Consider the following 21,661-nt stretch of genomic DNA (forward strand, 5'->3'; position numbering starts at 1 on the left):
ACACCCAGCTGTGTCTCCCGCTAGGTTCACATTCTACCAGTGGAAGTGACAAAGTGGACAGGATGGAGGATGGAGAGTGCACGAACATGTGTGTGCATGAGTACTGTCGTGTATGTGTGGGAGAGAGAGAGAGAGAGGGGGGGGGGCTGCAGATGACTGTCATTTCCGTGTGTATATCTGACCTTAAAACCCAGGAGGGGTGTGTGTAATGTCAGCCCATATATTTGTCATACGCCGCTGGAAAACACAGGAGAGGAGGGGGGGTTTGATCAATGACAGAGAGAGAGAGAGAGAGAGAGAGAGAGAGAGAGAGAGAGAGAGAGAGAGAGAGAGAGAGAGACCCTCGCTGTTAGAACACAGGAACTATCTCTCACGGGAGTTCCTGTGCATCTCAGCATGTGGTTGTAATGTACGGTAGAACTAGTCTGTGTTGAAAATGCCAATTAGCTTAACCCATTAAGACCTGAGAAGATTCTAGAAATGTCTTCTAAATCCTATCAATTTTTTGAAAAAAGAACCCACATTTTTTTCCCTCGATTTTTCAAAAATAGCAGATCTACAAGCTCGTAGGGCGGCACTCGGTGCCGCGCTATGAGCTTGTATATCTGCTATTTTTGAATAGCCTAAAGAAATCTAAAAGTGACACAGATGCGTTCCAGGTATTAATGGGTTAAGAAACAAAACAGTTTAAAAATAACCGCAGCCATCTTGAACAGTGCACTATGGTCTACTTTTCTGGATTATGATCAATGAAGCACTTAGTGCAACGACCAGCGATGGAAGAAGGACTCCATTTTTGTTTGTGTTTCTTACTTAAGTGAAAATATCAATACCACAATGAAGAAACACTGTTACCAGTAAAAGTCCGGAATTCAAAATGTACTTGAGTGAAAGTGCAAAAGTATTGGCATCAAAATATACATAAAGTACCAAAAGTAAAAGTATTTATGCCGATCGTCCCATTTCACAAATTTTCTAAATGTATAAAAAAAACTTTTGAAAATAGCAGATCTACATGCTCACAATTGTGAGCTTGTTAAATTGAATTGGTTAATGTATGTTTTGTAATAAATAATCCAAATCTGCAAAGTAAGTAGTAACTAAGTTTTCAAATACAAAAGTGCAATATTTGTATTTGTAGTGGAGTAGAAATACAAAGTATAGCAAATTGGAAATACTCCAGTACAGTAAAAAACTAACAAAAGAACCCTCAACATTTTAACTTAAGTACAGTACTTGAGTACATGTATTTAGTTACTTTCCGCCACTGGCAACAGCCCACTGGTGGCCTTTCGTGCAAGAGAGTCGACACTTTAGCGTATAGAGCGGGGCACTTAACGGGATTCCATGGCATCAAATGTTTAAATCGCTAAAGCTATATGGCGAGTCGCCCCTATCATCAGTGGTGGAGGAAGTACTCAGATATTTTACTTAAGTAAAAGTAGCAATACCACAACATAAAAATACTCTGTTACACGTAAAAGGCCCGTGTTAAAAATGTTACTTGAGTAAAAGTACAAAAGTATTGGCATCAAAATATACTTAAAGTACCAAAAGTAAAAGTACTAATGTTTGAAAATAGCAGATCTACAAGCTCACAACACGTCGCAATGTGACGCGTTTTGAGCTTGTAGATCTGCTATTTTCAAATAGCCTGTATATGAAACAGGGCTAAAGTGGTTAATGCATGTTTTATAATATAGTAATGTATATCTGCAGAGTAACTAGTATCTAAAGTTTTCAAATAATTCTAGTGGAGTAAAAGTACAATATTTGCCTCTGAGATACAAGTGGAGTAGAAGTAAAAGCATTGCAAATTGGAAATACTCTAGTAAAGTCAAAAGTAACTCAAAATGTTACTTAAGTACATGTACTTAGTTACTTTCCACCACTCCCTATCATGCACTATAAGCGTGTCTTTTGACTGATAAAAAAAAAAGCTTTCTCCCTCAAAAACGCATCGCTGACGGTTCCCGTCCTATCAGCTCTGGGAGGCACAGCGTCAATACAAGGAGGCTGAAGAAGGGAGAGTAATGGAACACAGGCTGTTGAATAATTGAATAAAGCTAATGCGCTGCTTTCAGAGACAGCAGGGACATCGTGAATGCCGGGCCCGCATACAGTCTGAAAGAAACATTGTTTCGTTGCCTGTGGTTTAGCTAGAGAGCAGTGGTTCTCAGACGTTTTAATGTAAAGGACGCTCCCCCCCCCCTGGTTTGGTGTGTGTTAGGCCACGGACCCCCTGTAACTCTGAGAGTTAGCCTTACAGACCTGAGGGTCCATTTGGTTCTTTTTATGCACTCTCAGAGTTACAGACCTGTACGCGTCCATTTGGTTCTTTTTATACACTCTTAAGGCGGTTACACACCGGCGAATATGCGAATATACGCAAAATTCGGACTCGTTCCGAATAATTAAAAGACGCTTTTTTCGCTCCGCGAAACTGGTGTGGAAGCTTGCATTGACTTTATAAGGTTTTTTAAAAAAACGTATTATTCGCATGAAAAAAATCGCCCCGGTATGTAAGGACCTTTAGAGTTACAGACCTGTACAGTGGTGTACAGTAACTAAGTACATTTAGTTTTGTTTTGTTAAAAAGGTTACAGTACTGTATTCTGGTAGTAATCATTGCTACAGAGCGTTTGTTCGGTCACAGGGGTCTCTCCAGCTCTTTAGTTAACAGAATATAGTACATTTTCAGGTAGGTGACACAATTTAAGCCAATCAGGAGATTGCACTGAAAAGGCATTTTCTGTTTAATAAAGAGCTGGAGAGACATGGGAGACTCCTTTTACTGAACAAACACTCTATAGTAATGAGTACTATCAGAATATAGAGCTATTTAACACTTTTATTTTATCACTTACCCTACCTTAAGTACAATTTTGAGGTATTTTGACTTTACTGGAGTATTTCCAATATCCTATACTTTTACTTCTACTCCACTACATCTCAGAGGCAAATATTGTACTTTTACTCTCAGAACCCAGTGGTTGCATTGAAGCGAAATGGACATGCTGGCCATTCGTAGGTACTGCAGCTTAAACGGATGGGGCCACTGCACAATGTACGAGCGAAAACGGTTTCGACCAATGGGCTCGACTCACGAGCTTGCGCACAAGCTTGCGCACAGGGCCGCGCACCTGTGACGTAAAACGCGTCACTTCTGTGACGCAGAACGTATCACAGTGGCCCCAAATAGGCTACGCCCATCACACTTTCCAACCCGGAAGAAGGGGTGAATTCGCTTCATGCGCTGGGTGAGCAACTCAATGCAAGTGGATGGGAGGGGATTTCGGGTGCACTCTCTATTATTTTTAACTCTATGCCCCCCTACACTCCATACTCGATTTCATGGACCTTCCTATTTGGGCAAGACTGATATGGAACTCCATATTTGGGCATGGTGTGACAACATAGTGACATTATAGTATGACCGAAGCAGCTCAGCTTAAAAGTAGTATTTAAGGTTTCGAGGCCTATCAGGCTCGAAGCCTTATTGAAACTCTACCGTTTCTTCCGCCGTTTTTTCAGTTCTGGCCCAACCGCGTGGTCGCTTTTTACGAAACTCGGCAATATGGTAGAGGGCTATGCCAAACGGCGAAGACCCGAAACTCACAACCATTGGCCAAAGGGTGGCGCTGTAGCACTCAATTGAAATATGCCAACTTTGAACAGGTACAACTCATCCCCTGTTTGACCTACAGCCATGAAACTTCGATACACACATGCGTCTTGACCTCTGACCTTTAGATCTCCCACCATTTTGAATTATATGAAAAGCAGTTAAAATCTATCTCCTCCTGGGATTTTTGAGCAATCTGCACAAAACTGTCTACACATGTACTTTGGACCTATGCCGACAAAAACATGGTTTGGATTTTTTTTAAGTGAAAACATTAAGCTTTTATGAGCCAATTAATATTGCAGTTTTATGACAATTATTCGTCTGCCCCTAACACGTTCATGCAGACTCACATTTGTTTGAAACTTTGCAATAATGTAGAGGGTCATTCCAAGTATCACTGAAACCAATCTTACTCCAATTGGTCAAAGGGGGGCGCTATAGCAATTTTTTGAAAATGCAAACTTTAAACAGGCAAAAGTCATGCCTCGTTTGGCCGACAGCCATTAAACCTGCTTACACATGTGCCTTGACTCATGAGGAACACATCTATCACTTTGACCAGTAAGCTCCGCCCTTAGATTGTCTGCAATTTTGAGCAGTTTGAAAAACATTTAAACCCAGGATTTCTGAGCAATTTGCGTGAAAGTGTGTCATCTCTGTGAACTCCCTTTTCACCAGTTCAGGTCTGTTGGTCCAATGGCTTAATCATCTGCCTTGAAACCACGGGGTTGCCGGTTCGAATTCCACCTCATCTAGACTTCATTATAATTGCATTGCACACAACATGACTGTATCAATGAATATATGTGCAATTGTTAAAGATAACGGGAAAAGCTTATTTGAAAGTAGTTGTTTTCAATATTTTCAAACATGACCCTGTTAATTCAGACATGTGCAATAACATAATAACATTAAATGCTTTTTTGAGAGTAGTTGTTTTTTATGTATGACATACTTTCTTGTGAAAATAGCCGATCTACAATCTCACAACTTTTCAGATAGCAACGTGTTGTGAGCTTGTAGATCGACTATTTTAACTAGTTTTCATTCCGAGGAGACGGAAAAAAAACTTTATTGGTAAATGTTTTTTGAACCAGTGATCTACAGTAGTTAGCGAAACAGAGGCTTGGTTCATAACGGACGGAAAAACCTAGAGATATCAACAGACACCATCAGGGAGGCCATATCTCTAGCTCAATGAGAAGAGAGGCAGCCTGTGAATCCATAGGTTGCTGGTTCGATCCCTGTCCCCAACAATGTGTTGAAGTGATCATCATTTGGAATTCTTCATTTTACAAATAGTGTTTCTTGAGGTTAGGTCGTTGTTTTACTGAGGTTAAGGTTAGTGAGGGTGGGTATGAGTCATCTAGTCAGCCACCTTCCCCCTATTTAGGGACGGCCATAGCTGAGTGGTTAGTGAGCCCGCCTAGGGAGCCAGAAGCCCTGATTGCCCCAGGTACGATTCCAGGCAAGGCCAGCAAATGTGTCGATGAAATGAAATTTGTCCCTGAGCAAGACTCTTAACTCCTAATTGCTCACAGGCCCTCATTGGAAACAAGACCGTAAGGACTTTCATGAACGGACCTGTTAAAGGAATTATCCTTATATCCTTATTCCCATGGATTGGATCCACCCCTCTCACCTGCTCTCACTCATCACCAATCACAACTGTCTTCACTCACAACTCATTAGTGGCCTGGTGGCTTTTTCTTTGAAATAATGTTTAGTTTTTCAAATATTTAACTTTAAGCGCCCAATGCCACACTATTGGCCATGGCCATTTAAAGGGTAGCAACATTAACAAACAAATGAGTCTATACCTGTAACCATGCTCTATACCAGATTACTCATATGCAGTGTTGCCTTTGCCAGGATTCGATCCCATGACCTTGTGGTTCAGAGTCAAGAGCTCTTCCAACTGAGCTACCCAGACACAAGATACAATATACATTGACATTTGATGAACGTGCAACTTTTACACTACAGATTCTTTTTACATCACTCTCCGATGTAATCAAAAAATCTAAGCTGTGTGATATATACATTTTGAGTTAATACCATTAATATCAACCCATGTCCCTCTCTACTCTAGCAATTAATGCACCTGGTGATACCTAGCCTGTCAGTCATTGGCTCCTCAATGGTGCTGAAAAGTGTACATGTACATTTACTCAAGTACCAATACAAGTGCTTACAAAGCACAGTACAATTTTGAGGTACTTTTACTTTACTTTCCATTTGTGTTACTCCTACTCTACTACAATTACAGCATATGACAGCTTTAGTTACTTGTTACTTTGCAGATGTAATTATTAATACAACACCTACAGTAACCACATACAGCCGATCTACAATGTGACGCGTTATGAGCTTGTATGTATATAATAAGCAACCCATGCTGTATGATAACTTACCACATATGAAATCAAATTCTGTCTATCCATTGGCTCAGTCAGTACTGTGGCCATAGCTGAGTGGTTAGTGAGCCCGCCTAGAGACCCAGAGGCCCTGGTTGCCCCAGGTACGATTCCAGGCCAGGCCATCAAATGTGTCGATGAAATTTGTCCCTGAGCAAGACTCTTAACCCCTAATTGCTCACAGGCTCTCATTGGAAAGAAGACCGCAAGGACTTTCATGAACGGACCTGTTAAAGGAATTATCCTTATCCTTTACACTGTCTACCCGCAAGTCTGTAGGTCCCTGGTTCAAACCCCAATTTAACCAGTCCAAATATAATTTACTGAACCAAAATCATGACTTTGTTAATTAATGCATGTTCACTTCTTCTTCTTCTTCTCTCTCTCTCTCTCTCTCTCTCTCTCTCTCACTGCCTCTCACTGCCTCTCTCTCTCTCTCTCTCTCTCTCTCTCTCTCTCTCTCTCTCACTGCGTCTCTCTCTCTCTCTCTCTCTCCTCTCTCCTCTCTCTCTCTCTCACTGCCTCTCTCTCTCTCTCCTCGCTGCCCACCCCTCTCCTCTCTCTCTCTCTCTCTCTCTCACTGCCTCTCCACTGCCTCTCTCTCTCTCACTGCCTCTCTCTCTTTCTTTCTCTCTCTCTCTCTCTCTCTCTCTCTCTCTCTCTCTCTCTCTCTCTCTCTCTCTCTCTCTCTCTCTCTCACTGCCTCTCTCTCTCTCTCTCTCTCTCTCTCTCTCTCTCTCACTGCCTCTCTCTCTCTCTCTCTCTCTCTCTCTCTCTCTCTCTCTCTCTCTCTCTCTCTCTCTCTCTCTCTCCCCCCCCTCCCTCTCTCTAACTGCCTCTCTTTCTCTCTCTCTCTCTCTCTCTCTCTCTCTCTCTCTCTCTCTCTCTCTCTCTCTCTCTCTCGCTCTCTCGCTCTCTCTCTCTCTCTGCCTGCCTCTTCCTGTCTCTGCCTTATCCCTCGAAACCGCTTATTGCTGCTTGCAGCTATATTTATACTTATTATTCTATGTTACAACTTACGAGTCTTTCAGTCTGCGGTGAAAGATGGGCAGTGACTCTGCTGTGCTGACATCAGTGGGGAGTTCATGCCACCACTGTGGGGCCAGAACAGAAACAAGCTGTGACCGTGTAGATCGGCCAGAAGGACCTCTGAGCAACCAGTCGCCCCGAGGCGGCAGACCGAAGTGGTCGGGCAGGGGTGTAAGGCTCGACCATAGCCCGGTACTGCAGCTTATTACGGCTGGGGCCAGACACATGAAGGAGCGAAAACGGTTTTGACTAATGGGCTCGACTCACGAGCTTGCGCACGGAGGTGACACTACTGCCCATGCGAGACGACGCGCAGCGTGACGCAAAACGTGTCACATATAGGCCCCAAATAGGCCCCGCCCGTCACATTTCCGAACCCGGAAGAAGGGGTGAAAAGGGAGTATGCGCTGCATGGGTGAGCAACTCCATACAAGTGGATGGGCGGGGATTTTCGTTACCTCTCTATTATTTTTAACTATGGAATTCCCGTATCATGATGTAGTTTCCGGGTAAAACAGCAGCTATGCGTGTCTCAGCCGGAGCAGGTGGAGTTGAACAACATTGAGCTTTCCAACCTCCAGACACCATGCTGATGCACATCTTTTACCCAGATATGAGCTCTCATTTTGGACATGAAAATGTGTTTTCTGTTTAAAAAGCTGTAGAGACAGGGAGACTTCTGTTACTGAACAAACACTATAGCAATGAGTACTATCAGAACATAGAGCTATTTAACGCTAATTTTAACAAAAGCATATCACTTACCCTACATTTAATGATATTAATTGATATTAATGTTACTTATACTATACTGTTGAGGAATACAAGTATTTGGGTACAACAATTGATTCCAAGCTGACATGGAATTCCAACACTGATGCCATCTATAAGAAAGGTCAGCAGAGGCTGCATTTTATGCGCAGACTGAGACAGTATGACGTGGAAAAAAGTGTAATGGTACTCTTCCATCGATCCTTCGTGGAGAGTGCACTGACTTTCTGTTTTGTTTCCTGGTATGGCTCATTGTCATTGGTTAATAAGAACAAACTCCATAAAATCATCAATGTATCCAGCAAGATAGCTGGGGTACGACATGAGAGTATGGCAGCAATGTATGAGACCCGGGTGCTTAGGAAGGGGAGAGCTATTGCTAGGGATAGAACGCACCCGTTATACAGTCAATACCACCTTTTACCATCAGGACGACGGTACACAGTGCCAATGTTGCAGGCTAGGGCTTCAAGATCATTTGTCCCTACAAGCATAGGACTCCTGAACAAACAGGCCCCATCTCAGTTCTGTGCATAAAATGTAATGTGATGCCTCTTGAACCATGACTGGTGGCCTTGTCTAGCTTGTATGTATTTTGTAATTATGTTATGTGTTTGTGATTTTTTTGTATCCTGATGACTGCTTGGCACAAAATGAATTTCCGCAAGGACAAATAAAGTATCTATCTATCTATCTATCTATACTATGAATAAAATCGTTGTGTTTTGGCCAATTATTTGGGGGCCCACTTGCCCGGGCCCACAGGTTCAGAACCACCGCTCTATAACAGCGCGTTTTACTTTCAAGTGGACGGTGGCCATTTAATTTGGGATTTAAACCTCTCAGTGTTCTCCATAAGATGCTATCAAGTTACAACAACAACCAGAACAAAGGTAATGGAATGATTCCACATGGATCATAGCATGTATCAGGCTAATAGGCCGTGCCATCAGTCATTGCTAAGTGCATGGTGTGGCTGCTCTATTGATCGGCTGCTGCATTGCTAGAGAGAGAGACGCACTGCTGACTCATGGAGAAAAGAAAAAAAAACATCTGGCATCAACTCAGCATCTCTGTGCCAAGGAGCAGGCACCATCCTGACATTTCACTCCACGATTTATTGTCATGCAAATTATTGCGATTAACGATTTAATTGATTTTGGCATTGGAACGTTGGGGCGTAATGAATAAAAAAATGCATTGGCTTTGTGAACAAAAATTGCAAACGGCAGATATGACAAATAACTTTAAATATGCGCAGAAATAGTTGGTGCCAATAATCAAAATAAATATTGTATGGCCAAAACAGACCATATGATGGCATACTCATACTCATACCAGCATCGGCAGCTATTAATTATAAAGTTATGATTAGTTATCTGTCCTAATGGAAACAGATATTCTCTCAAGTTTTCCCCTTCTCGTTCTCTCGTCTGTCTTTGTTGGTGATCCTCTCCCTGCCGCCCTCCCGGCTTCGCTCGGGCTCGTTCTCTTGTCTGTCTTTGTTCGAGTCCCTGTCTTGTATGCTTTCAAAATCCTATATATTAAAATTAGGGCTGGGACTCGATTAAAAAAAAATCTAATTAATTAGAGGCTTTGTAATTAATTAATCGCAATTAATCGCATTTTAATCAATATCAATATTTGACCTGAGAACAGTGAAAAGCAATTTTTTCAAATGGACATGTACTCAAGAACTGTACTTAAGTACAACTTTGAGGTATTTGCACTCGACTCGAGTATTTTCAATTTCTAATACTTACTACTTACTTCTACTCCAGTAACTCCACTACTGTATATCTCAGAGGCAAATATTGTACTTTTACTCCACTACAATTATTTGAAAACTTTATTTACTAGTTACTTTGTAGATTTCGATTATTATTACAAAACAATACAGTAACCGCTTAAGCCCTATATTGGCCATTTGAAAATAGCAGATCTACAAGCGCAACGCATTGTGAGCTTGTAGATCTTTTCCACCACTGGAGGCTGGTGTGTTATCAAGCAGGCTATGCGGGCACGTCTTCATTCATGTTTTCATGCACCGTGCTGGCTGTAGCTTGTTGTTGTCTGAGAACCACGTTGGTTCGTTGGTGAGGGCCCCTTAGCAGCCCGAACCTCTTGTTCTTTCAAAAGCGAGCTTGTAGATCGTCTATTTACACTATCACTGTCAACTGATAGCGAAATCAATTGGTAGCGAACCAAAAGGTCCAATTGGTTCCATTTGTACACTCTCAGAGATATGGGGGTCCCTGAAATGAAATAAAAAGTTTGACATGCCTTTGATTTCCATTGTTACATTTTATATTTAAATTTAACTTTTGTGAAAAAATACACAAATTTGTGTGGATGGACGTACTTGCCTACTGGCAGCGTGCACAAGAAAACCATCATCTACCCCTTTGCTTTTGGGCTGACGGAGATAAATCTATCTACAAAATCTCTTTCTGTGAGTGACTGAGTCAGCGAGTGAAAAATCAAGTGGAAAATCAGTCGGATCATCAGATCTCCAAACAATATTTATAAATCTGCATATTTCCATATATGGAGTACCCTGATGTCATGAACTGGCCTGGAGTCCTTATTTGGCCATGCATCACACGGAACTCCATGTATGGGCATAAAAGGGACAAAGACCTTATAAGACCCACACGGGTGACGGGGTCGAAACGTTGTCGCTTAAAATTAAATATCTTTTTCTACTGGGAGCTACAGAACATTGTGCAGACTTCCCATTGTTCAGCACCTGTACATTTGTGTTGGGATGTGCGTGCTTCCCCTTTGGACTCTATTTCTAAAAGGGACACAAACAGACAGGCACTGTTATGACCCGTGTGTGTGTGACCCAAACGCACAGCAAGGAGGAGGCAATAAAGGGTTAAAGCCCACCCGGGCGAGTTTATTAACAGGAGGTTAAAGAACAAGGTGGGGGGAAGAGGGGTGTGGGCTCCGTAGGTTGGCACGGCTCAGCTAGGAATCCCGGACACTGGAGAAGAGAGGAGAAGCAGGGTCAGTAAATAGATTCACAAGGAGGGAAAGTGCACAGTAACTGCGTAAAGTTAAACTGGCTATAGCTCTACAACACTGGAATCTAAGTCTAGCTGGCTATACTTTACCAACCATAGACTGGTGAAGATCTGGCGCCGAGCTGCACGCCAGCCAGGCTTTTGTAGCCTCTGGAGGTGATTGCAGATGACGACCAGGTGAGGAGATTGGGAACGGGACACAGGTGTGCTGAGGTGTGCTGTGGTGTGCTATGGAGCCCTCAGGTGGTGATGCCGGGTACTGAGAGACCACAGCACCAGGATGTGGAGGCGAGGAGGAGCGAGACGTAACAGGACCCCCCCTCCAAGGTTCGCCACCAGGCGAATGGTGGGGAGGGTCGGGGTGAGACCGCCGCTGACGACCCCTCGGCCGAGGAGCAACCCGGGCAGGAGGAGATTCAGCTTGGGCGGAGGTCGGGGCGGACTGAAGGCAACAGACCTGGCAGGCGGTGCTCCAGCTGAGAATGCGCCCAGAACTCCAGCAGACGTGGGGGGTGTGAAGCTCCAACCAGGGTCTGCCCAGGATGAACGGGGCGTCCGGGGAGTGAATGACGTAGGGACGGATGTTCTCCACGTGATCTCCCGAGACAGTGAGGGTGAGGGACTGGGTCCGGTGTGTGATGGGACCCATGGTGTGACCATTCAGAGCGAAGGCAGAGAGAGGCCTCTTCAGAGCAGAGACCGGGAGTCCCACCCTCTGGGCGTACTGGAGGTCAACAAAGCTCTCATCGGCCCCGGAGTCGATAAGAGCTGCAATGGTGAGTGTCTGCCCCTGCCAGGCGAGAGTGACAGGGAATCTGGCAACACTGGTGAGGGGCTGGGAGGTGACGAGACGACTCACCCGAAAACCCAGAGTGGGCGAAACTACTCCCCCTGGTGCCCGAGAAGAGGACACTCTGGAGAGCAAAATTGGACAGGAGTGAACACTGTGCGCTGAGCTGGCGCAATACCTACAGAGTCTATGTAGTCTGCGGTGCTCACGCTCAGCTGGAGATAAGCGGCCCCTGGGAGTCACACGGATTCGGCCCAGTTGCATGGAGTCTTCTCCTGAGGAACCAGTGAAGGCAGATGGAACCTGCACAGGCCGAGTGAGACTAGACAGGGTGGAGGAAGATGGCTTGGCAGCAACATGATGCTGGGACGCCTTCTCACGCTTACGTTCGCGGCGGCGCTCATCAATGGAAACGGAGAGTGAGATGAGCTGGTTCAGAGTGGAGGGTCTCACCCTCTCAGCTAGGGCGTCCTTCGTAGCCTCACCCAAGCCATGGAGGAACGCGCTGTGAAGCGCAGGCTCGTTCCAATCACAACGGGCGGCGAGGATGCGGAACTCAGCGGCATAATCTGCTACAGAGAAAGAGCCCTGCTGGAGAGTGGAGAGAGCTGTGTCTGCGTCCTGCCCCTGGATGTCGTGGTCGAACACATTCTTGAACTCCATCACAAAATCCTTGTAGATCTGCATATAGGCTGCAGACCCCTCACGGCTAGCCAAAATCCACCGGCGCGCCCTTCCGGTGGTCAGGTTAGTTATGTAAGCTATACGGGCAGGGGAGGTGGAGTACATGCTGGGCTGGAGATCAAACACGTACTCACACTGCATGAGAAACTCCCGGCAGAGGGAGAAGGTACCGTCATAGGGGGCCGGGGCAGCAAGGTGGGGTTCCCGGCTGCGTGACATGACCTGCTCAGGGACCGCGTCTGGCGCTGGGACAGGCTGGGCAGGCGAAGAGTCAGAAAAACCCGGGAGTGGGGGGAGCTTCGCGCAGAGTGCGGCGACCTGGTTGGAGAGGTTACTAACGAGGGTAGTGAGGCGCGTCAGCTGGTCGGCCTGGGACTGCTGGTGAGTCGAAACCCCCCGAAGCTCCTGTTGCATATTGGTGATGACATCAGATGCCTCTGACAACAGGCGAGAATGCTGGGCCAAAACCTGGCCCTGGACTTGAAGCGGAGTGGGGGTTGGGGTTTCTCCTTCCATGCTGGCTGGGTCCAGCTGGCCAGATCTTACTGTTATGACCCGTGTGTGTGTGACCCAAACGCACAGCAAGGAGGAGGCAATAAAGGGTTAAAGCCCACCCGGGCGAGTTTATTAACAGGAGGTTAAAGAACAAGGTGGGGGGAAGAGGGGTGTGGGCTCCGTAGGTTGGCACGGCTCAGCTAGGAATCCCGGACACTGGAGAAGAGAGGAGAAGCAGGGTCAGTAAATAGATTCACAAGGAGGGAAAGTGCACAGTAACTGCGTAAAGTTAAACTGGCTATAGCTCTACAACACTGGAATCTAAGTCTAGCTGGCTATACTTTACCAACCATAGACTGGTGAAGATCTGGTGCCGAGCTGCACGCCAGCCAGGCTTTTTTAGCCTCTGGAGGTGATTGCAGATGACGACCAGGTGAGGAGATTGGGAACGGGACACAGGTGTGCTGAGGTGTGCTGTGGTGTGCTATGGAGCCCTCAGGTGGTGATGCCGGGTACTGAGAGACCACAGCACCAGGATGTGGAGGCGAGGAGGAGCGAGACGTAACAGGCACATAAATCTCCATATATCAGCATGAATAGATGAATGAACAGACACAGACAACGGGTATTTCGTAACAGGGTGGGGACTCAACTTGCATCTATATGAAAATCCCATCTACAGTATATGGGAGATGGTGTCATGATGCAAGAAAACAAGGGGAAATTGTTTTGATAGTACTACCTGCTCACAGACTTATACACACACACACACACACACACACACACACACACACACACACACAGACGGACAGGGGTGAAAACATAATCCCCGCCCCCGGTCAGAGATAATTAACCACTTGAGCCCCAACTTGCCTTTTCTGGGGGGAACATTGGCCAAAAAATAGCAGATCTACAAGCTCAAAATGCGTCGCAACAGATTTGGTGTAGACGGATAAGTACAGTTTTTACTCAAGTCCGCTTCGCTAAGACAAGAGGGTTTAAAAGTGGTTAACCCTTTCAGACCAAGAACGCATCTGTGTCATTTTAAGATTTCTCTGGGCTATTCAAAAATAGCAGATATACAAGGCTATGAGCTTGTAGATCTTTTTTTCTGTAGCGCACATTTTTAACTCTGTTACAACTTCTGGGGGTCCCTGGAACAAAATATTTTGAGATGGGGGTCCGCGGCCAAAATTCATGTAATTTTGGGGTCCTTGACATGAAAAAGTTTGAGAACCACTGATTATAGCAAAACTAGGATTTAGAAGACATTTGTAGAATCCGCCCAGAAGCAAAGATTTGAGTTAAAAATGTTTGCTTTAAAAATATATATATATTCAAAGATTTGCTAAAATTTTCACAAAAAGAAGAAAAAGCAGATCTAAAAGCTCATAGCGCGGCACTCGGTGCCGCGCTATGAGCTTGTAGATCTGCTATTTTTGAATAGCCAAAGACACAGATTCTTTCCCGGTCTTAATGGGTTAAATAAAATGCAAAAAAAATAATCACATCTCAGCCTCACAGCATGCTGCTACCAGCTCTGCTTTTATAGCTGCCCAGGCTCTAGACCGCTGTGGTAGGTAAGAACAGGGTCGAGACAACACACGCACACACTTTAGAATGGCATCAAAAGTAGCTGAAAACAGCCAAAAAATTGTGGGCCCTGATCCAGACAAGGCTGAGAACCATTGGAGTAGACAAGGTGATTTTGACGTGTGTTTTCTTTCGGCGTCTTTGCTCATTTTGACACTGCTGCATAAAAACATATTGTACCTGTCTAAAGGTTTATCATTCTGCCGTCCGATACTTTAACTGTATCTCTATCTCAGCCAGCATTAATACTTTTGCATTATGTCTATTTTCATTATTATCTAGTTATTGCATTGTCGTGCTAGCACAGCAGGGATTCTGCCAGAGCAGTTCAGTGTAGGCACACCGCTGAGGCTGAATAGGTCAGTACCCAGTCAAAATGTCAGAAAAATATACCAATATACCACTATATGGCACTGTAATATGCAGTTTTTTTTAAGAATGTTTACTTTTCACCATTGCTATGTACACTTATCCCCTGTCAAATATATGGAAATCGACATGACATAGAATGACATCATCATGTGATAAATTATGTGGTATGCGAATGGCATACCGGTACTCATCAATACCGATACCAGCATTTTAGCAGTATCGGCGTATTTCCGACGCTGGTATCGGTATCGGAACAACTCTAGATGATGATGACTTCTGATAGACGCATGCACGCAGAGCAGTGTTGTTTACATTGTCGTTCCATAGCTAGCCAAATGCAAAGCTAAACCACTTGTGTGACAAGCCAAATGTATGCTTTGTCTCTTGTCAGATTTCAAATATAAAGTGCTTATGCCATGGCCACGGATGTTACAATTTGAATCGGCTGGGTGCAAGTACCCGTATCTTCCGTATTGTTTAAATAAAAGCATTTTAATCTGATCGGTGGTCATTTTCTCATAAACCTCCCAACCGATCGCATAAGGGTCGCATAATAAATGGCCACTGATCGGATTAAAATGCTTTTTTATTAAACAATACGGAAGATACTGGTACTTAGACCCACCCGATTCAAATTGTAACATCCGTGGTCATGGGATAAGCACTTTTTATTTGAAATCCGAACGTTTATGTAGATGTACGGATTGTACATGTAGAAAGTGCAAACACCAGGTTGAAGTTCCCCCATGACAGTCATGTTTCAGGGCTACGTCGCCGGGTCCCGAAAATAGCAGATCTACAAGCTCACAACGCGTCAGACTCGACACTTTGTGAGCTTGTAGGTCTGCTATTTGCGGCTTGCATGCAATATTAGTATAGATCAGGCTTCACGTGGGATGATATCTATTAGTAGAGCAGATAGTAGGAACAATCGTTCACTTTGTGATACAAGCGTGAAAATTGGCATGAACATTCCTTTAGGTCAACTCTTTGACTTTTTTAATCGAGCCACTCAAAAATCCAAGATGGCGGCCATTTTTCAAGATGGCCGATACCTTAGTGGGCAGTTAAGTGATATGATGGTTTATTTGGTGATACAAGCATGAAAATTGGCATGAGCAGTCTCTGTGGGTCACTTGACAATAGGCCACCCACAGCTACTTGAAATTTCAAGATGGCGGTCATTTTTCAAGATGGCCAACACTTTAGTGGAGCATTTAAGTTATATAATGGTTCATTTGGTGATACAAGCATGAAAATTGGCATGAGCAGTCTCTGTGGGTCACTTGACAATAAGCCACCCACAGCTACTTGAAATGTCAAGATGGCGGCCATTTTTCAAGATGGCCACCACCTTAGTGGACTAGTTAAGCTTAAGAAATCATTTAGTTGGTGATACAAGCATGAAAATTGCCATGAGCCGTCTCAAAAGGTCATTTGACAAGAAACCGCCCACAGCCACTTGAAATTTCAAGATGTCAATCTTTAAATGATACCTTTTCTCATAGAAATGTATTGGGTTCCTCAAAAAGCTCTGTCAAGAGAGGTTGTTTGACTGTGTTTTGTCTGACTCCTCGCCCACGACCTGTCCAGTTTGGTAAGACCTGTCAGGAGTTGCCTCCCACCGGCATAGCTCTCAGGGTTCACTGAGGTAGGCCTAAACAAGCTCCCTTACCACGACAAGGTAACAGTCACAAGGGAGGATATATATATATATATATATATATATATATATATATATATATATATATATATATATATATATATATATATATATATATATATATATATATATATATATATATATATATATATATATATATATATATATATATATATATATATATATATATATTGTTTTTTTTAAACTAACAGCCATTACATGTGTCAAATAAATACTAAGGGGTGGGGATACAAAAAATAAGATTAATAAATTAGCACAGTTGTGGTGCTGATAAGCACAGTTGTGGTGCTGAACGGACAGTGCTCCAAAATTATGAGTAATGGCTAATACTGAATGGCAATAGCCACGGAACCATGACAAACGATACTAAGGAACTAAACTGAAAATGTGCTTCACTGTTAGATATGGCAGTGGAAGGCAGTGGAAGCAATGTTACAAAGTAACAACTGAAAATTACACAGTAATAGACTAGATAAAAAGTAAAACATGATGCGTCGATGTGACGAGGGGAAGCCGAGCCATAGGCCTCCACTTGAAAACACAGAGGACAACAGGGAATAACTCTGGCAAAATAAACATGCAAATAGGTTCTAGCAGGGGCAACTACATAGGCATGTGAAACTGAGTCCATATCTGAAGCAGTTACACCTTCCAGTACATGCCTTGGAGCACCCACATTTGGTCAACTCCCAACAACTCTCCGCAATAGGTGGAAGTGGAGTCCAGAAGACTTTCCACTTCTCGTCCTGTTCCACCCATCCCCAGTCAGATGGGCTCGGTATTTGTGGATGTCGCTTCAATGCCTGTCCCCACACGTATCCAGCCTCATAAGAAGCATGTTTGGCATGCTCTTTGAGTGCTGCTTGAGTTGGTGGGATCAAGTCATATTGTCTTGGCAAAGAGATCAAGCCTGGCCTCGTTCACAGTTGTGACATCGCTGGACCGGTCATACATTAGATCTTCTTGGCCTCTTGACATGGATATCTTTGGTATCTTCAGTGTCTTCAGCAGATGTAGATGCTCTCTTTTGGGCCCTTTCCAGCTCTGTGTTGTTGAACCTAAGTTTACAGCTTGAATTATATTTTGCTCTGTTTCTTGTCGATGTGCTTTCTATGCCATCACCTTCATCTAGTCGGGTTGGACTAAGTAAGATAGGCAGAGCATTGATCTTATGAAATAATGGAACATTTCTTGCAGTGGTATCATAACCAGTACGATCGTGCTCTCTGTTGAATAAACTCGGCTGAATGAGTTTTTCCTTGGTGACCTGCTGACAAATTAAACATCTGTCCCAGTTAGTTTTCACAACTGTTATGATGGCTTCTGCCATGTCTGCAGCATAGGCAGAGGCCGAGGGTTTATCCTTTTACCACCTTTTACCAAGCACTTTGATGTATGGGATACAACTAAGTTCGTGCCTTAACCCTACACTTAGTTCGATCGTTCATCCAATGCCATTTAAATCCTGAGCGATCTGTACACCATCCGGTTAACTAAAACCCCATTAACCTTGGCTCGGCTCTCCCGTGCTGGCACAACCTGTCAATTCAGGTGCGGCTATCTAACTGTTTTGGGGTAAATTAGACAGCATTTGGGATACCAACTTTCAATTAGCTGACTTTGAACCCCACTCTGAGTTTAACAGCAGTGATATATCACCAGTGTGCCCTGGTAGTGCAGATATTCACTCTTATCTAATCTATCTATGATCAACAAATCAACACAACTATATTGTGATGTGATAAAAGTTGTTCTTTAGCATAATAATAATAATCGTATAATCGTCCTTAATGAAAAAAAAACATAAATTTCTATGAGAAAATGTATCTTTTGAGGATCCAGGGGGCGGCCATCTTGAAAATAGAAATGTAAAGTGGCTGGGAGTGTTTTCTTGTCAAGCAACCCTTAGAGACTGCTCATGCCAAATGTAATGCTTGTATCACCAAATAAACCATTATATAACTTAATTGCTCCACTAAAGTGTTGGCCATCTTGAAAAATGGCCGCCATCTTGAAATTTCAAGTAGCTGTGGGTGGCCTATTGTCAAGTGACCCACAGAGACTGCTCATGCCAATGTTCATGCTTGTATCACCAAATAAACCATTATATAACTTAATTGCTCCACTAAAGTGTTGGCCATCTTGAAAAATGGCCGCCATCTTGAAATTTCAAGTAGCTGTGGGTGGCCTATTGTCAAGTGACCCACAGAGACTGCTCATGCCAATTTTCATGCTTGTATCACCAAATAAACCATCATATCACTTAACTGCCCACTAAGATGTCGGCCATCTTGAAAAATGGCCGCCATCTTTGATTTTCAAGTGGCTCGATTAAAAAAATCGATAAATGACCTCTAAAGATGATCTGTACCAAGTTTCACGCTTGTATCACCAAGTGAACGATTCTCCCAAAATATTGCTTTTAGCCGCTGCACTATATTTAATCTACAAGTGTAATCTAATGTGTTCTTTTCAACAGGACAGAATGTTGTTTCGCCTGCCTGCGGAAATGGAGTAACGTTCGGCTGATGAAGACCCCTGGGACTCGCCTTTTGAGATACAACCATATTCTTTTTCTAAATAAAACGATTACATTTACACCCTGCTTGCTCTACTCATTGATCACGGTACATTCTACATTGTATAAGCATTCATAATGACAAAATGTGAACCCCAATTCTATAAGGGTTCTTTTGAACTGTTTCATGATAGGAGATGGTCTTTCATTTGGCAGAATGGTACATAATTGCATTACAGATATAATAGTGAAAAACTCTTGTACATTCTGTTAGTATTTACTTCTACATGTAATCATAATTTTTCTGGGGACCCCAGCACATTGGATTCAACTTTACTGGTCTTAGATACAATAGGCTATAGTAAAACCTAATATTATCCATATACACCAATTGAAAGCATGAAACGGTCTCATTTGAAAAAAGAGAAAAAAAACGATTAGGCTGTGTGTATGACAAGAGTATTTGAACATTAGCATGTCATTCTAAAGTAATGCCCATGTTTTCTATAAGTTTAGTCCAAAGAATATAACTGGAAATGACAGTGAAACATTATGCTCTCAGAAATAAGGAGTCACACATGACATGAGTATGAAACGTTTTGTTTTATTATTATATTGTTGACTACTATGCTGCATCTCCATGGATGTCCCGACTCCCAAGTAGAAGATGGACGTCACGTCACCAGCACCGGACTGTACATGGTGGGATGGAATGTAGAAAAAAAATTGATGCACGTGCGCGCGCGCACACAGACACACACGTTTAGTGTTACTATGCTAATTTATACATGAGATATTTAGTTTACTATAAGATACAATCAAATCAATACAGAACACAATACAACAGCAGCCAAGACTAGTTTCACCTTGCTGGCGCAACAAAGACACGGTGATGATGGGCCTGACATCCTGGTATAGCAAACTTGCAATCGGTAGGCTACTGGTCCAACTGTACTGGTTCAACAGAGGCAGATTTCACGTGGTCCAAGAAAGAACATGGCTTCGATGTCGTGTTTTGTGATCCAAAGGTAGACAAAAAAGTCGGAAAGGTTGGAACGAAACATTCATCATTCAGTGTTTGCCAGATCTTGTGAGAGAAATAAGCAACCAGGTATATGAAAACAAGCCCAAGAGAAAATACCTGTGCCAAGAGCACTTTAAACCGAGACATGGGCTATTTGAAAATTGCCGATCTACAAGCTCACAACGCGTAACGATGTGACGCAGTGTCAGCTTGTAGATCTGCTATTTTCCCAAAAATCTTGAGGGGAAAAAAGTGCAAAATGTGGAATATTTTTTAAACATTTTAACAACACATTTTTGGTAGGGTCTCCCTGGCAAATATGTTGGCGCGCAGTGCACAGATGAGGGTCCGTGGAAAAGTACATGAACATGTTTGAGAACCACTGGTTTAAACAACAATCAAAACATTTGGAAACGAGCCCAAATATCAACTACATTTTAGAAACCAGCCGCTTATAATAAGCAGACATGGCAACACTGGTCAATGTGTTAGTATGTGTTTGTTGATTTTGTTGTAGTGAGAACTGGGAGGGGAAAGTTACAATGTAGACCACGCCCCCACGCAGCCTCCTCCCCTCAAGGAAGGGCAGTGCCCCAAAGCATTGTGGTCATTGTAGTAATGCAGCCAAACCCCAGTCATCCAGTCAAAGTCAAGACTTCTATATTTTTCTGGCCATAGGGTGCAAATTTGAAATTTTGCTACTGTTATCTACTATATTATAATAGATCATTAATATATATATGATTAACATTGAGTGACTGCAAGTTCTTCCAGGGGTGTAATGCTCCTTTAAATATCAAGCATAAGTTATTTTCAATTTGTCCTAATGGAACCAGATATTCTCTCAAGCATTCCCGTGATATACTGTGTCTTAGGGGGAAAGATTTAAACAAAATAAAAGTCAGAACTAATGAAAACTATAATAACCTTGTCACCAACATTTCACTGCTTGTACCTACGTGAGCAAGTGACAAATACATCCCTACTGATGCTTGATTCTCTCTCTGTCTCTCTCCATCTGTTTCACCCCCATCCTCCTCTCCTCTCCTCTCCTCTCCTCTCCTCTCCCCTCCCCTCCCCTCCCCTCCCCTCCCCTCCCCTCCCTTCCCCTCCCCTCTCCTCTCCTCTCCTCTCCTCTCCTCTCCTCTCCTCTCCTCTCCTCTCCTCTCCTCTCCTCTCCTCTCCTCTCCTCTCCTCTCCTCCCCACCCTTCCTCTCCTCTCCTCTCCTCTCTCCTCCCCTCCCCCATGCAGGTACCAGCAGGTGCCGGTGGTGCTGGTGGGGAACAAGGTGGACCTGGAGGGCGAGCGGGAGGTGTCCCCAAGCGAGGGCCAGGCGCTGGCCGAGGACTGGGGCTGCCCCTTCATGGAGACGTCGGCCAAGAGCAAGACCATGGTGGACGAGCTGTTCACCGAGATCGTGCGGCAGATGGACTTCATCCCGCTGCCCGACCGCAGCGAGGCCTGCTGCTCCTCATGCAGCCTGCAATAGCATGAAGACAGGGAAGGGAGGGGAGGGAGGGAGGGGGTGCTTCCTTTGTTTGTTTTTTGTGGGGGGGGTGTACGCATAGACATATAAAGGTATAGACGCCTCCTCCGGCTCTGAGGCGTCTGTATCTCGGGCGCCAT

At 43.9% G+C, this 21,661-nt stretch overlaps 1 protein-coding gene across 1 annotated transcript in view; it reads left to right on the forward strand.

Annotated features, from left to right (window-relative positions):
- LOC308080385 (ras-related protein Rap-2a-like) overlaps positions 1 to 21,524 on the forward strand; it is a gene marked incomplete at both ends in the record, with an annotated part of 40,907 nt that extends 19,383 nt beyond the window's left edge. The window contains one exon of the mRNA XM_080422223.1: positions 21,287 to 21,524. Coding sequence (XP_080278349.1) covers positions 21,287 to 21,524 — 238 coding nt within the window. The remainder of the gene's footprint in view (positions 1 to 21,286) is intronic.
- Between the last annotated feature and the right edge of the window lie 137 nt (positions 21,525 to 21,661).

Source organism: Gymnoscopelus braueri (assembly GCF_963280865.1).
Source record: "Gymnoscopelus braueri genome assembly, chromosome: 24".
Lineage (NCBI taxonomy): Eukaryota > Metazoa > Chordata > Actinopteri > Myctophiformes > Myctophidae > Gymnoscopelus > Gymnoscopelus braueri.